General features: G+C 47.4%; 2 protein-coding genes and 1 long non-coding RNA gene across 4 annotated transcripts; 2 read left to right on the plus strand and 1 right to left on the minus strand.

Annotated features, from left to right (window-relative positions):
* The first annotated feature begins 1,064 nt into the window (after window positions 1-1,064).
* LOC146762567 (uncharacterized) lies at window positions 1,065-1,256 on the plus strand. Its single transcript, XM_085527135.1, has one exon. It carries the CDS (start codon window positions 1,065-1,067, stop codon window positions 1,254-1,256), a length of 192 nt encoding a protein of 63 aa, XP_085383261.1.
* Window positions 1,217-12,673, plus strand: BCL9 (BCL9 transcription coactivator). Its single transcript, XM_015879660.2, has 7 exons — window positions 1,217-1,357; window positions 2,891-3,207; window positions 4,143-4,332; window positions 4,796-4,895; window positions 5,353-7,582; window positions 8,894-9,154; window positions 10,361-12,673. Exons 1-7 carry the CDS (start codon window positions 1,305-1,307, stop codon window positions 11,476-11,478), a joined length of 4,269 nt encoding a protein of 1,422 aa, XP_015735146.2. The 5' UTR covers window positions 1,217-1,304; the 3' UTR covers window positions 11,479-12,673.
* LOC146762568 (uncharacterized) lies at window positions 10,298-14,988 on the minus strand. Of its 2 annotated transcripts, none has more exons than XR_014938762.1 (2): window positions 13,998-14,988; window positions 10,298-11,633 (listed from the first exon to the last, which is right to left on the minus strand). It is a non-coding gene; the product is annotated as an uncharacterized LOC146762568 (long non-coding RNA). The 2 variants fall into 2 exon arrangements; XR_014938763.1 differs by lacking the exon at window positions 13,998-14,988 and adding an exon at window positions 12,870-12,988 and having other exon boundaries at window positions 11,463-11,633.
* Window positions 14,989-16,239: the final 1,251 nt, after the last annotated feature.

Here is a 16,239-nt window from a genome sequence, read left to right on the forward strand (position 1 = left end):
TTGTTTCATCTGCTATGTACAGAAAGAAACTGCTTCTTCAGTGCTGGGAAGGAATAGCAGGAATATTTACATTTGAATAATATTTAACTAGCAATGCTTAATACATTAACAATAAATCTTGGTTAGATTCTGAATTAAGTGGATTTGCATCTGAGTGGATGAGATGAAGAGAAGAGATTCTGTTGAAACATAAACACGACAGAAATTTGTTCCAAAATAATTTAGCCCAAAGGATGTAAACCTTAATGTTCAATAGTTTCCTCCTTCAGAATCAGTTTTGTGTGCCGTGTTGCTTGCATCACACGTGTTTGTTAATTGGTAACAAGCTGAAAAAATGCTTATTTTGTCATGTGCTCCTTGTTGTTGTTTGTTTATTTGTGTCTCAATAGTTCGTACCTCGTTGCCGAGCAAATTTTAGAGGGGCTGCTCTCTAGTGATCTTGTGGCCTTTCTAATGGGAAATAATGACTGAGTAACTTCTCTGGTATTTACAGAGTAATCACAGCATAGCTGGTTGCTTACAGGTGGACAGGAAGGCGTTTGATTTTATTTTCCTCCCTCTGTGCAACTCCTAGCACACATCATTGAACATATGTCTAGTTATATTGGACCGAGGAGACAGAAAAGATTTGAGCAGAGTTTATGTTCTTAAGAAATATCAGATTACGGCCGTTCACGAGAGAATTCTAGATAGCCAAGTCATGTTGGGGATTTGTAATTTTGGCTTCCTGCTGACTTGCTCTGAGGTGTCTTCATGCTGAGCGCAGAGATGGAATCAAAGCGCGCAGGTATGAGAAGCTTCCCTGCTTTATTGTCTCCAGAGCCATTTGCTCTGGATGAAGGGAAGCTGGCCTCACCGCCTGTAAACTGAACGGTCAACCAGGGCTGCCTCTGTTTGAAATACGCAGACAGCTGTGCTTAGCCATCTGAAAGCTCTTCTGCGTCTTCTCAGTAACGGGGAAGGACTGCCATTTACTGCTTCGCATCAGAGACATCTGCTCGGAAAGCTCCTCACCGGATTTCTGTTCTCTTCTTGTGGGATGGTTTTAACAGTGTGCCCTGGAGATGCGAGACTTCCCCTGGGCAGCAGGAGGCACGCGTCTAGAGAATGCTGGAGCTGCAGGAGGGAAGCACCCCGTGCAAAACCAGAGAGGAGCAAAGAGAAAAAAGGCAAGCAGACAGACAGCACTGAGAAAAGCGGGTGGCAGAAAGTGCTACAGAGCTGCCTCTGGCGGCACAGTCCCCAGAGGAACTTGACGAGAGCCCATCTGCGTGCGTGTGAGACTGAGCTCAGGATTTCTGTCAATGCATTCCAGTAACCCCAAAGTGAGGAACTCCCCGTCAGGCAACACACAGAGGTAAGGAAAACAGCCTGCTGAGTTGGTGCATGATGCTGTCCCTGCTCTGCTGCGGTGTTAGCCAGGCTGATGCATGTGACTTACCAACCTTCCTCTGCGCTCTTGTCGGGCAGCTTTGCAGTGCCAATGTGCCTCCACGTTTGCCAGGCTCAGGGCGAACTGAAAGAGCTCTAAGCCTGTGAAGTTTGGAGTCCGTGCTCCTCGTGCCTTCCTCCCTTCCATCAGGTGTCTAAATAGGTTGTAGGAGAGCGAGCATGCTGTTTCTATCTGTGTTCCTCCCTCCACCCCCTTCTAATTATCTGTTTCACCCAGGGGTGATTGGGCAGCAGAAGGTCTCTCTGTCTGTATTTTCACACAAAATGCTTCCTTCTTATTATGTGCCTGAACTGAATGGCCTGGAGAACCGATCAGCTGTGCGCTCAGGTCCATTGTATCATTCACCTGCTGGTGCAGCAGGTCAGCATCTCTCCTCTGCTAATTTGGAAAGGAAAAATATGGAAGCGAAGCAGCGTCCAGGGACCTGCAGTGCTCTGATTGACAGCATTCTAAAGTTTGATTATTTACTCCTAGAGGTCATGTGGAGCGTAACAGTAACTCAGAGGGAATACCTCTAATTCAGATGTCTGTCCAAAGCAGGAAATAGCATGTGCGAGTCCCTCAGTGGGGATGCTAGCGGGCACTGCCTGTTGGAAGTGGCACTGATGTTGGAAAACAAAATGCAAAAGTAATGGAGTAACTGGAGAGGCTGAGCAGGAAAGGATGGCTGATACATGGGTAAAGCCCAGAGGATCAAAGTATTTTTAGGATGCAGTTTACTGAATGGAGGAGGGGAGGAGAAGACTGAGCTTCCTTTAGCAAACGAAAGAAGCTTCATCTGCCTTATTTCAAAGGAGTGTGGAGGGAGATAGTACCCTTCTCTTTCCCTGTTCAGAAGCAGGTTGTAGCTGGTTTAATTGTTTTCACGGTCAGACATTTGTGTTTTCCTGGCAGCTCGCCCCACTGTATGATCAATGCTGCAGTAATGCTGGGTTTTCCTTGTGCTCCCTGTAGAACTGGATAGGGAGGTGTGCATTGGGGGGGGGATCTGCTCAGATCAGGGCTCCGCTGTGTAATTTGGGTCCGGGAGAGCGGTGAGGTGAACTTTATTGTGCTGTGTTTGTTTACTCTGAGCTGGTCTTGGTGTGAGGCGCTTCTCTGTGCACATAGAAACCGTTGTCTTTATTGACAGAAGCCCCAGAGGTAGGTCCTCATGTGACAGCAGTTCCTGGGATCTGGCAGGTCTGTAGCTTGCTTCAGTGTCTTCTTGAGCAACAAGATCCCATCTTGGATAATAACCCTTTCAGGGCATGTTCAGAAAACCACACGGATGATTCTAAGCTTGCAGGCATTTCTTATTTGTCAGCGGTTGTCTTTAGCTTGCACTGGTGGCAGTGGTTGTTTCTGCTTTCTGTTCCCACAGGGTTGAATGAATCCGTGGAGTGATTGGTCGCTTTCTTTTTATTTATTTCTTTCTTTTTTTCCTTCTGCCCGCAGTAGCCCCAAATCAAAGCAGGAGGTGATGGTCCGTCCCCCTACAGTGATGTCCCCGTCTGGCAACCCCCAGCTGGATTCCAAGTTTTCCAACCAGGGCAAACAAGGGGGCTCGACCAGCCAATCCCAGCCCTCTCCCTGTGACCCCAAAAGTGGAGGTCATCCCCCAAAAGTGCTCCCTGGCCCAGGTGGGAGCATGGGGCTGAAGAATGGGGCTGGAAATGGTGCCAAGGGGAAGGGAAAGAGAGAGAGAAGCATTTCAGCAGACTCTTTTGAACAGAGGGAAGCTGGGACTCCTAACGATGACCCTGAAATCAAAGGTATGTTTGATAGGATATGTGCACAACTGCAGACAATTGGTGTGCATCGTCTGTGAGATGGAGAATTGCTATGCATGTTTTTGTGAAATGTTTGTTTATCTGTGAGTCAGCCAAAGATGTCTAAAGGTCTTGAGAGCAAGTAAAGAGGGGATGCCATAGATGACATCAGTAAGCATGTCCTCTTGTTCATTCTAAGTTGAAGTGCAGATCTGGCCATGGTAGGAAAGGTAGTTCCTTTGTAACTCTGAAGCTCCCCCAGAGGATTTGAAAGTACAAATACAACCTGTTGGTTTCCTTCTGGCCTTTGGCCTTTCAGGAACTGCTCTGTTGTAACTGGGGTTTTGAACAATATGCGTGCCTGTTTTGTCAACACAGATACATAACCTATAGCACCCTGACTGGTAATGCAAATCAGAGGGTTGGGATTTCTGCGTTCTGATCTTGGCTTCAATATTGCCATTGTAAGGTGGTGTGAAAACAGATAAGGTACCCATTTGTCCGTCTTGCATTTATTTTGTCTGTTTGCTAGGTCTCCTGGCTAGGATGGCTGGAGGAGGAGGGAAAAGCAGAGTTTGTCACAGTGTTCCCCTCGAATGCAGGCAGTTTTATATTTGCACGTATTTATATTTGCACATTTTAGTGTGTAGCCTTCCTGCTGTTCTCTGTGGCCATTAGAGAATGCAAAGAGATCAGCTCTGGGAGCTGCCGCTTGTCTTAGAATGTGACAAGATGAGCTTTCCCCCAGCAGTAGCAGCGTGGCATTAGAGGGAAGGGGCATGGCTTAATAAATGAATTGCTTTTATTAGTGCTTGGTGGATAAGCAGGAAACTTCAGAGGAAGATAAAACTCTGGCAGTTTGCAAACGTGAACCAGAAACGGTTTCTGGAGAGGTGCCAAGATGTGATTTCTTCTCTCTTCGTCTTTCCTCCTTCCAGACTGCAATTCTGCTGATCATGTGAAGTCCCAGGATTCTCAGCACACACCGCACTCCATGACACCTTCAAATGCTTCAGCCCCAAGGTCTTCCACACCTTCCCATGGCCTGACTGCTGCTCTGGAGCCAGCAAGTGGGCAGAAGACTCCATCCAAAGTGGTTTACGTCTTTTCTACTGAGATGGCCAACAAGTAGGTAGATGCTTGAATGTCTTCAGGGAGAGGGGCTTACATTTTTATTCCCTTTTCATGAAACTTTCAGGTGCCCTTTCTCGGTCAAGTACGTTTTTGTAGCAAAAAGGCAATGCTGAGTGTTTTGGTGGTGCTGGAAGGGCTGGAATGGGGAAAGAGGCCTTTTGCTCTCTGAGAAGCGATGATATATTCCTATGGGGATGCGTTTTTGGCAGATGCCAATATTATATTGGTTTGTAATCCACACAGCAAGTATGAGCCAGGGTGACTTAAACCAAGACGTGACTCTTTAAGTGTTGTTGTGTCCGTAGATGTAAGTATTTTCTTTTTGCTGCCTATGTGCTATCAATTATGTGTGGTTCTCTTTTACCCTTCTGCCAGCCGAAAGGTGAAGAATGCTGGTTAGGAAAATCTGATTCTTAGCTTCAACTGGATATGTGCGTTTGTCTGTCTGTCTTTGCAGGGCTGCAGAAGCCGTGCTGAAGGGACAGGTGGAAACCATTGTGTCCTTTCATATCCAGAACATCTCAAACAGCAAGGTGGAACGAAACACTGTACCCTTGGTAGGGAGCTGCCTGCAAGTGGGTGGGAAGGGGAATGTTCAGTTTGCTTGTGCATGTGTGATTCGGAGAGTTGGGTGATTGTTTATGCTCTGAAATAAGTCTTAGGATGGAAAACAGAGAGATGGTGGTTGTTCTAGCCTTCTGCAAATAAATGTCTTGAATTATCCAAAGAAGAGTGTGTCTTGCAGTATTTGGGTAGTATATTTCCAACCCACTGATGATGCAGAGCTAATGCAGAAGGAAGGGGTACCTGTTGTGATGCTTGAGCAAAAGTGTTTGGGTTTTTTTTGTTGCTTTGTTATTTATGGCCAAGATGCTGCTCTGTAAATGTTGTTTACAAAGAGACTACCCTTCCTTGCAGAGTGTGTGTTGGTGGGGTTAGGACATTACATTGGCACCTCTGCTTACGTGGCACAGCTGTAAGAAGAGAGTGATGGCATGTGGCTTTCTCTTTCAGAACCCCCAGATCAATGCACTTCGGACTGAACCCAAACCCCTGCCGCAGCCACAGCCCCCTGCTGCCCAGGACCAGAACCCTCCTCAGAACGCCAAAATGCAGCCGACTCCGCCTGTGTCAGCACCAGTATCCAAATCCACCGGTCCCCCGTGTCCCATAGACCAGGACAGTCCCAGCGTAGAAAGCAAAGTGATGTCTGTGGGCAGCCCTGCCAACTCGACCCCGCTGCAGACAGAAGGATTTGGGCAGAGTTCAACCCCCAATAATCGAGCAGTTAGCCCTGTTTCCCAAGGTAGCAATAGCTCTGCTGCAGACCCCAAAGGTCCTCCCCAGCAGGTGTCTGGTGGGGACCCGTCCAGTTTGGGTGAGAATCCAGATGGACTGTCGCAGGAGCAGCTGGAACATCGAGAGCGCTCATTGCAGACCCTGAGAGACATACAGCGCATGCTCTTCCCTGATGAGAAGGAGTTTGCTGGAGGGCAAAGTGGAGGGCCACCTCCAAATTCTGGGGTGATGGATGGTCCCCAAAAGAAACCTGAAGGGCCAATACAGGCCATGATGGCTCAATCCCAAAGTTTAGGCAAAGGGTCAGGGTCTCGGACAGATGGAGGGGCTCCATTTGGCCCTCAAGGACACAGGGACATGCCCTTTTCCCCAGATGAAATGGGGCCACCACCAATGAACTCCCAGTCGGGACCTATAGGTCCAGACCACCTGGACCACATGACTCCTGAGCAGGTGGCCTGGCTTAAGCTGCAGCAGGAGTTCTACGAGGAGAAGAGAAGAAAGCAAGAGCAGGTTGTTGTGCAGCAGTGTTCCCTGCAGGACATGATGGTCCATCAGCACGGGCCTCGTGGGGTTGTCCGAGGCCCCCCTCCTCCCTACCAGATGACCCCTGGGGAAGGCTGGGGACCTGGGGGTCCAGAGCCCTTCCCTGAAGGCATGAACATGTCACACTCTTTGCCCCCCAGGGGCATGGCCCCTCATCCCAACATGCCTGGGAGTCAGATGCGCCTGCCTGGTTTTGCAGGAATGATGAACCCTGATATGGAGGGCCCCAATGTCCCAAATCCTGCCTCTCGGCCGGGGCTTTCAGGAGTCAATTGGCCAGACGATGTGCCAAAAATCCCAGATGGCCGAAACTTCCCTCCCGGCCAAGGTGTCTTTAGTGGCCCTGGTCGAGGGGAGCGGTTCCCCAATCCGCAGGGCCTGCCGGAAGAGATCTATCAGCAGCAGCTGGCTGAGAAGCAGATGGGCCTGCCTCCTGGCCTCAACATGGAAGGCATCAGGCCTGGCATGGAGATCAACAGAATGATCGCCTCCCAGAGACACATGGAGCCTGGGAATAACCCCATCTTCCCTCGCATGCCAGTGGAAGGGCCGATGAGCCCCTCCAGGGGGGACTTCCCAAAAGGAATGCCCCCCCAAATGGGCTCTGGCAGGGAGCTGGAGTTTGGGATGGGCCCTGGTGGCATGAAGGGGGACATGGGTATGAATGTCAGCATGGGCTCCAACCCACCCCTGGTACCTCAGAAGTTGAGGGAGGCGGGAGTCGGGCCGGAAGAGATGATGAAACTGCGACCGGGTGTCTCGGAGATGCTCTCCTCTCAGCAGAAGATGGTGCCGCTGCCGTTTGGGGAGCATCCGCAACAGGAGTATGGCATGGGTCCCAGGCCTTTCCTTCCCATGTCTCAGGGCCCGGGAGTTGGTCTCCGAAACCTCAGAGAACAGATGGGGCCCGACCAAAGGACTAACAACCGGCTCAGCCACATGCCGCCACTACCTCTCAATCCCACCAGTAACCCTAATAGCCTCAACACTGCTCCCCCTGCACAGCGCAGCCTGGGCCGCAAGCCCCTGGATATCTCTGCAGCCGGTCAGGTGCATTCTCCAGGAATCAACCCTCTGAAGTCTCCCACCATGCGCCAGGTCCAGTCTCCCATGATGGGGTCTCCCTCGGGGAACCTCAAGTCTCCTCAGACTCCCTCCCAGCTGGCAGGAATGCTCGCAGGTCCCACTGCTGCAGCTGCTGCTGCTTCCATCAAGTCCCCTCCGGTCTTGGGGTCTGCTGCTGCTTCTCCTGTCCACCTCAAGTCACCGTCCCTCCCCGCACCTTCACCGGGATGGACTTCGTCTCCAAAGCCTCCTTTGCAGAGCCCTGGCATCCCCCCGAATCACAAGGCGTCTCTCACCATGTCTTCTCCAGCCATGCTGGGGAACGTGGAGTCGGGTGAGTGCTGCCTTTTCCAGTCCATCCTGGCTCTTTGGTTTCGATGAGGTTTGGAGAGGGCTTTTGCATGGGTGTCAGGGTGAGGGATGGTCCTTTGGAGGACGGTGGAGTGAAAGGGTACTCCCTCAGTGTCTCAGGGCTGTTGGTGGCGTGCAGTCCACAACCTTGTAGGGCAGCAGGCTGTGCCCTCCAGCCAGGCTCCTTGCGCAGGAGCTTTATGGCCTGGGGAGATCTTGCTGAGAGCCGGCCAGAGGCTGGGAGAGGCTTGCCCACGTTGCCCTCTAGTGCTGCCGTGGGTAACAGCGCTGCAGAGGCTCGGCTGGAATCTCCAGCAGCGGTGGTGGCAGGCAGGGTGAACCCTTCCATCGCTGAGCAGAGCTGCTGGCTGTCTTCGTGCTGTGGTAGGTGCGGTAGGGGAGCCTGGCTGTTGGTGTCTTCCCAGCATGAGCTCGAGCTCCTGCAAGTCGGAACCAAATGCTTCAGTCTGCTCCCGAAGGAAGCTTTTATATCTAATTCTTTCAAAGTGGAAGTGATCTGGCACTGCAGGATTTTTTGTCTTCTCTGTTCTGTCTTCCTTCTTCTGAGGTGGGCTGAAAACGTGCAGTGAATTTTGAGGGATGGTACGACTTTGATTTAGCATCCTTGCTTCAAATGTGGTTCTTAGGGGTATGGAATTCATTGCTGAAGAACAAAGGAGGTTGGAAGTGCAAATATTTCTACTTTTGGGCGAGCAAAGGATTGAATTAAGCCAGTAGGTACTGGAATGAGGAGTAAACATATATACATGCGTAAATTCAAAAGTGAAATTTAAAGAAGGAGTTGTGTTTGTAGTCGCTAATGTATCTTGTCAGAAATCTGCCCACGTGTCTCAGCATAATATCTGCTACATCTCTGCATTGCATTATGTGTGTCTTTTATGCCTCCTAAAGAAAAAGAGAAAGGCGTTACAGTTGACACTCAGTGGGTACGGGAACAATTAATTGACCCTGGATTTATTTTGGATTTTTGTGAGTAGTTCTGGTACATATGTTTGTTTTAAGTGCATGGAAGTTGAACTGTGGGGTATGTAGACTTAGCTGATAGTTCTTGTGGATTTGTTCTGGCTCAGGATGGTTACAGTACAGTCTAGGATAACAAATGTTATCCATCTTGACTGACTGATAGACTTTTTTTTCAGGTTACCTTGCACAGGCACTGACTGCAGTAGTCAGATGGTCTCCTAGAATAAAGTAGTTTTCTCATTTTTCAGCTCTCTAGAAGGAGAAACCATGAAAAGATTTTAAGAAATGTTTTTTTCCCTCTTTTCCCAAGGTGGCCCACCTCCTTCCACCGTCAGCCAGCCTGCTCCTGTGACTCTCCCTGGAAATCTTCCCTCTAGCAGTCCTTACACAATGCCTCCAGAGCCGACCCTCTCCCAAAATCCTCTCTCCATTATGATGTCCAGGATGTCCAAATTTGCCATGCCCAGCTCAACACCGCTCTACCACGATGCCATCAAAACCGTGGCCAGTTCAGATGATGACTCCCCTCCTGCACGTTCCCCAAACTTGCCACCTATGAACAGTGTACCAGGTAAGAAATTCAAGGGATTCTCTTTGCAACCAGTTTCTCTGGCTGGAAAGTGTGTTTTCTTTGTAAAGCGTCTGATCTAGGAAACTGCTTATGTGTAGGAGAGGTTTCCATTCAGGTTGATTGAAATTACTTGTGTGAGTGAAAGCTGTTCATGGAGGTCATTGCCGGACCTACAGTGTGCTATCTGGAGAGAACTCTTCTTCCTTTGTCTTCTTCAGGCAGTGTCGTAGAAGCTTCACAGAGTTGTTTTATTGTTGACACTGAATCATCTGGTCTTTTCTCCTCTGTTATGTTTTATGTATTGCCTTCGTTACAGAATAGAGCATTAAAGCAATTTAGCACTCAAAATTTACTCATACTTGGTGTTCGTGTAATGATGACCTCAGCCAGGATTGAGGGGGACTGTCCTGGTCCCTGCTTGAGAAGGCAAAATAAAATGCTGTTCTTTTGGGCTTTCTCATGGATCAGCGTGTTTGTATGATAAATCCAATTTCTGCTGACAGGTCAGTGGTTATGGGTACAAGTTTATTAAATACAAAAGTAGCTTGTAGTCCCTCCACCCAGCTAAATTAATACAGTTGAAAGAGAGGATGACTGGTTGTTTGAATAGGGCAGCAATTAGTAATGAATTCTTGATGAGTTTACCTGTAGCTGTGATATTTGTTTCACACAGGAGTAATGGGAGTTGCTAAATATACCTGGGAAAGCTGGCTTACCTGAGTCAGCTTGACAATAGCTCACTTATCTCCACTACCTAGGCTTTACGAGCAGTATCTCATTCATCTCTTCTGAGGTTTTGAAAGGAGGTTGTCACCTCCTGGTGGACAAATGTCTGTATCTTGGTAATCTGCCACAGACATGTTTGTCACTGCCTGCCTCAGCTGGAGTGCCAGCAAAAAAGTAGTAAAGGTACAAGCTGGACTGAGATTCTACTTACAGAGCAGGCTTCAGTTTATTTTTGATAGAGCAGAGACAAACTTAGATAGACTGTCATGCAGGTAGCATCAATTTTCTGGTTAAAATATCACTATCCAGAGCCACTACTGATGTTTATTTATTAGTACTGATTTTTATTTTTTTTTTAATATATTTTTTTTTCATGTGCATGTGTTTGTACTTAGTAACCACGCAGAAAGCTCTCTGGTATCTTCATTGCTTCTTTATTGTTGGCTGTTATCTAAATCTGATTCCTTTTTTCTTCCCTAGGAATGGGCATTAATTCTCAGAATCCTCGAATTTCAGGTCCAAACCCTGTGGGTCCAATGCCAACCCTTAGCCCCATGGGAATGACCCAACCTCTTTCCCATAACAACCAGATGCCCTCTCCAAATGCTATGGGACCCAATATACCTCCTCACGGGGTCCCTGTGGGACCCGGCCTGATGTCACACAACCCGATGATGGGGCACGGTTCCCAAGAGTCTTCAATGGTACCTCAAGGACGCCTGGGCTTCCCACAGGGGTTCCCTCCTGTACAGTCTCCTCCACAGCAGGTGCCATTCCCACACAATGGGCCCAGCGGTGGACAAGGCAACTTCCCAGCGGGAATGGGTTTCCATGGAGAAGGACCTCTGGGGCGTCCCACCAACCTGCCCCAAAGTTCGACAGATCCAGCACTTTGCAAGACTGGAGGCCCTGGTGGTCCAGACTCCTTCACTGTTCTTGGAAACAATATGCCTTCAGTTTTCACTGATCCGGAGCTGCAGGAGGTGATCCGTCCCGGAGCCACAGGAATACCTGAGTTTGACCTGTCCCGGATTATCCCATCGGAGAAGCCCAGCCAGACACTACAGTATTTCCCTCGCGGGGAGGTGCCAGGTCGCAAGCAACCGCAGGGCCCCGGGCCCGGGTTCTCCCACATGCAGGGTATGATTGGAGAGCAGACCCCGCGGATGGGACTAACGTTGCCTGGCATGGGGGGTCCTGGGCCAGTGGGAACTCCGGATATCCCCCTTGGGACGGCTCCGTCCATGCCGGGTCACAACCCGATGAGACCGCCAGCCTTTCTGCAGCAAGGCATGATGGGGCCGCACCATCGCATGATGTCACCAGCACAAACGGCAATGCCTGGCCAGCCTGCGCTAATGAGCAACCCTGTGGCTGCCGTGGGCATGATCCCAGGCAAGGACCGAGCCCCCGCGGGGCTGTATAGCCACCCGGGCCCTGTGGGGTCACCTGGAATGATGATGTCAATGCAGGGCATGATGGGACCCCAACAAAACATCATGATTCCCCCACAGATGAGGCCCCGAGGTATGGCTGCTGATGTTGGCATGGGAGGATTTAGCCAAGGCCCTGGAAACCCAGGGAACATGATGTTTTAAGCTGCTACCATAAGACTGGATATTCCGATCCTTTGTCAAGATGAGATTCCAAGTCCTGAGGGCTTCTTTGGGAGCTTCAGGAGTACAGTTTTGCCATGCAATAGGTGAAAAGAGACCAGAGGACACTTTGGGAAATCTCGAATGTATGGAATTACCTGAGAAAAAAACAAAAACAAAAAAAAAAAAAAAAGAAAAGGAAAAAAAAAAAAAAAGAAAAAAAAAAGATTCATTTTAACAGGTTGGTTTTTTTTTTGTTGTTTTTTTGTTTTTTTTTTTAAGATTTATTTTTTAAAAATTATTTTTGTGGACTTTGGGTATCCCGTGATGGCACCTGCTTTGAGAATCTGTAGCTGTATTTTGAGAATTGCCATTTGTCACAAGTTGCACCATTCTCTGTATGTTTACGTCCTTCGGACTGGCTTCTCCCAGGACTCTCGGTTATTTTTTGGTTTCTTTTTTTTTTTTTTGTGTACTGTACTATATTGTAAAAGGGATTTTAGCAGAGACTTTAGTCTTTGGGGTGAGAGGAGAATGGGATTCTAGGCTGTTTACTTTAGGTGGAGAATCCATCTTCAGAACTTCGGACTATTTTCCTTCAACTCCAATGTATAGAAAAACCAAACTACGACCTCAGAGCAGAGTATTAATGAAAAGCACAAAAAGGAACTTAAGTTCAGTGAGGGGAATCTTTTAAAAGAAATAAATAATAAGTTAAGGACATATTTTTCAAATTATGGCGTGCTGTCCAGCACCTTCTGTCTCTCCCTCCCACTCTTTATTAAATAGGCTTCTCTCTTTCTCTCTCTTTCTCTCTCTCTCCGTCCCCCTTCTATCTCCTCCTATGGCAGCTGCAATACATTGTGTTATTTTGGGGGGTAAATCTAGGTGCGCCTCTCCTCACGTGGGGACTCTTCCCACTTCTAGGAAGGGGCTGGACTCGGACACTGTTACATTCTACAGTAGTCTCTCACTGTTTCCTATTCTCCTTTTCTTAGAAACCCCAAGTGATTTTATTAACGTGGGAGTGGAACAGACACTAAAAGTTATCCAGATTTTTTTTTTTTTTGTGGTTATTATTAATTTTTTTTTTTCCTCCCCAGCGTAAAACGTTCTGTGTAACCTCCATTAAATTTGGTACAAAACCACTCGCCAGGGCTGTGGTGTCAGAAAAATAAAATATATTGTTTCTTACGAAGATGAACTGTCTTTTATTTTTTTATCCAATCCAGTTGTTTCCTACGTGCATGGAACTGCTGCCAAGACAACTGTTTGCTCTCTCCGGTGATCACAGACAGACAGCCTGGTGGCTAGGTAGGGTGAGCTATGGCAGCTCATAAAAGTTAGGTCTGTGGGAGCCACGTGCTCTTTGCAAGGTGCTTCTGTTTGCTTACTTGTGAATGGAGCTTGGTTTTCCTTGGAGTGAGGCCTTATTTCTGAATGCCCTAGGGATGCTGGTTACGATCTTTCTTTACTGGCAGTCAAGGAATAGATTATGCCTGCTGTTTCTGTTGCCTTCTCTTGGCAAGTGCTTGCAGCTCTACAAGGTAGGTGGTTTCAGTTTTCCCAAAGCAGCAATGTTCACTTGCTGAGTGCTGGACTCTTAATGCTGTGCAGGGTGCTTGGGCTGTGTCCCCCCCCGCACCCCCCCCGCCTGGTCCCCCCTGCTCCCTGGGATGGCTTGGGATTGGGTAGCATCTCTGACTTCTGTCACTCAGAGGCTGATATAGCAGGGAATAGATGAACTTAAATAACAAAGGTGAGAAAGAAGTTATCAGCGAGCAGATTTTTATCAAGATGGCCCTGCTGGGTAAATTATTGCTTTGCTGCAGTTCGCATTGATTGCTTCCTAATCCTGTCTATTCAGACTTGTCTTCTGAGAGAGCTTCAGTGAGTGGGTTTTTGGGTTTTGTCTGTGAGAAGTAAAGGACTGGATGCTAAACTGTGGTCTGTGAGTGAAGCCCAGCTGCTGGAGAAAACTGGGATAGATCAGATCTGTAGGGAAGGGAGCGGGCTCTGCGGCTGCTCTCTGCTTGTCCTAGCACTGTATAAGGAATGTGTAGTCTCTGTTCTTCCTCTTACTTGCCCTTATTTGGAATTATTTAAATTAGTAGTTTCCTCAAAAGGCTGTCGATTTGTGTGAAGCTTTGCGTGATAATGAGCGTATTTAATAGGCTTGTGCGTGAGGGCTTGTGAAAGTTGGCTGATGTTTAAAGGGTGGAGAAAGAGTTGTTGTCTGTGGCTGTTTTACCATAGTTGCTAGTGTTACAAAATGAGCGAACCCACACGCCTCGGGAGGCACACAAATCTTCAAAGCATTGTGTTGGCTGTTCCAAATTCACCTTTGTGCTGTCATGCAAATTTGAAATGATTTTGGGTGAGAATTACTCTTCTGACAACGTGTGGGATGCGTGTTGTGGTGCTTCCTTCTAACAAGACAAGTGGCGTGCCTGAAGCATGGGCTTGTCAAGATTTCAGACAGCTGACAATGACATAGTGTTATTCCCGTACAGCGGAGTTACCTTCTCTTTAAATGGTTGCACACTTCCTTTTTCAGGATCTTGCATGGGAGTTGTCACAGTGCAACTTTTATAAACGTTGCTGCTTCTGCCATGTCTGACTGTTCGACTGTGTCGAACAAGGCAAACTTGACTGTCATGGTAATAAGCAGATCTTTTTTATGTGTCTTCCACACTGCTTCCTATACACTTTGAGGTATTCTGAGTGGCAAAATGCACCAAAGGCCCCTGGCAAGTGGAAAGATGCATTTTTAAGACATTGGGTAATTAAAGCTGCTTCTGCGTACAACTTCAAATGTTGGCATTTGGTATCTTAAGAAAGTTTTTCCTGCAGAAAATGCCGGACGCTTGGGTTCTCCCGAGTCACATCGGTCCCCTTAACATCAGTGGCATTCCCAGCAACAAGATTCAAAGGCTTCAGCTGGCTCCAGTTGGAAAACTAACTCGGTAGATGTGGACTGAGCTGCTTTGTTTTGTTCTCATCTCACTTTTCCCCCTTCTCACTTCCCAAATGCAAAAGCTTTCTAGCTGCCAGCCTTTCTCATTCACCTTAGGATCTGTAAGTTCAGGCTCTGCTCTCTCCTTATTTTTAATCAATAGTAGCTGTGACTCAGCTCTGGTAGTCATGGCGCGCTTGAAGAAGGCAAGTGGGGCTGCCATTTTTAGTTCCTCTCCCCCATAGGGTTTTTTGTGTGTGTGTGTTATTTTTTTTGTTTAATTTTCAAACCCTCCTCCTCCACCTTTGTTTGAAAGAACGAAGTAGACTTTATTCATACATGCTTGGCTGCTCTTCCTCTCTAGTAGCATGGGAGGAAACAGTCTGCTGTTCAAATTATCTCATCCCAGATGGCTGCGCAGCCGGAGCGCAGAGACTTAAAAGGTAAACCCAGCAGATGGTGAACTTCTGAAACGCAAAGTAATGCGCCTGCTAAATCAAAAGTTTAAAATGTTTGAAATCTGTTTGTTGTAAAGTAGTAGACTGTTGCGACAGGTCACCTGTGAAGTACGCTGGCGGTTTTAAGCGCTGCCCAAATGAATTTGAGCTTTGTCCTTGTATCATGGGTTAGCTAATCCACCAAAGGGTGTTACAAGCAATGTGCTAGACCAACTGGCTTAGTACCGACCTCCCAGTGGTACCCAATGGATAATGTTTCAGAAAGCAGACCAGTACATGGAGACTCATACACTCATCTTCCTCAGTCTTGGTTGGGATTTGAGCACTGGCTGTGCTTCTGGTATGTTGCATGTGTCCCAGCTTGGGATAGATGTGAGAAACTGACCCCTCCTAAGGAGGGTAAGAGTGCTTTGCTGTATGGATTGGGTAGTAATCCTAAAGCTATCCCAAGATGTAAGTTTTGTGTTGCTTACATGGTCTATGTCATCATCCTGATGAGGTGACCTCTAATGAAAGATGTTCCTATTCTGAGGCAGTCCGTGTTGTTTCCAGTTACTTCTGTGAATGCTGTTTGTTGTGATAGTTTTATTGTGTTGGTTTTGTTTAAGATTAAAGCAGATTATCTGAAGTGGATTATTTTTCAAGCCTTAAACTCCCAACTGGAACTGCTAACTTTATTATGTTGGATTTGTTGACAAATATAGAATCATGGAATCATTAACGTTGGAAAGACCTCTGAGATCAACCAGTCCAGCCGTCAACACGTCACCACCATACCACTAAACCTTATCACTCAACTAAGCTCGATATCCCCTCAATCTTGATGTTCAGCCAGCAAGCCTTCAGAGCTTGCGATCCTTCACTGAGAGATGTGGGTCCTCTCAGCTTATTGCACAACCAGGCTTTACCCTTCTGGTTGCTTTCGTTTGAGGCAGAGCATGAGACAGAAAAACGATTTTGGATTTGTGTCCTTCCTGGTTCTTGTGGAAAGTAGGCTGTTGCATGGAGATGCATTGGTTCTGTAGGGAATTTACCTTTCTCTCTCTCTCTATGTATCTTGATATATATATATATATACATATATAAAATTTTATATATATATATAATTTTACTATTTCTCTCTCTGTATCTTGATATATATATAATTTTACTATTTTTATTTATTCATTTTCTCAGAAATGCCTCAGCTCTTCTGCAGTTGGGTACTTCCCACTTGTTTCCTGTGGTCTTTGAACCCTTCCGCTGTCCCACCAATCCCACTTCCAAAATCAGTATTTAAATGTGCCTCCTTCTGTGATCACTTTGGAGATTTATGTTTGGTGGGCTTTGGCTGATGTATTGTCCAAGCAA

Source organism: Coturnix japonica, chromosome 1 (assembly GCF_054131305.1).
Source record: "Coturnix japonica strain WE chromosome 1, WE-NBRP24, whole genome shotgun sequence".
Classification (NCBI taxonomy): domain Eukaryota; kingdom Metazoa; phylum Chordata; class Aves; order Galliformes; family Phasianidae; genus Coturnix; species Coturnix japonica.

Coding starts and splice junctions, on each gene's coding strand:
- LOC146762567 (XM_085527135.1), top strand. CDS start 1,065: ATGCGAGACTTCCCCTGGGCAGCAGGAGGCACGCGTCTAGAGAATGCT.
- BCL9 (XM_015879660.2), top strand. CDS start 1,305: ATGCATTCCAGTAACCCCAAAGTGAGGAACTCCCCGTCAGGCAACACA. Junction 1,358..2,890: donor CCGTCAGGCAACACACAGAG/GTAAGGAAAACA, acceptor TTCTGCCCGCAG/TAGCCCCAAATCAAAGCAGG. Junction 4,896..5,352: donor AACGAAACACTGTACCCTTG/GTAGGGAGCTGC, acceptor TTTCTCTTTCAG/AACCCCCAGATCAATGCACT.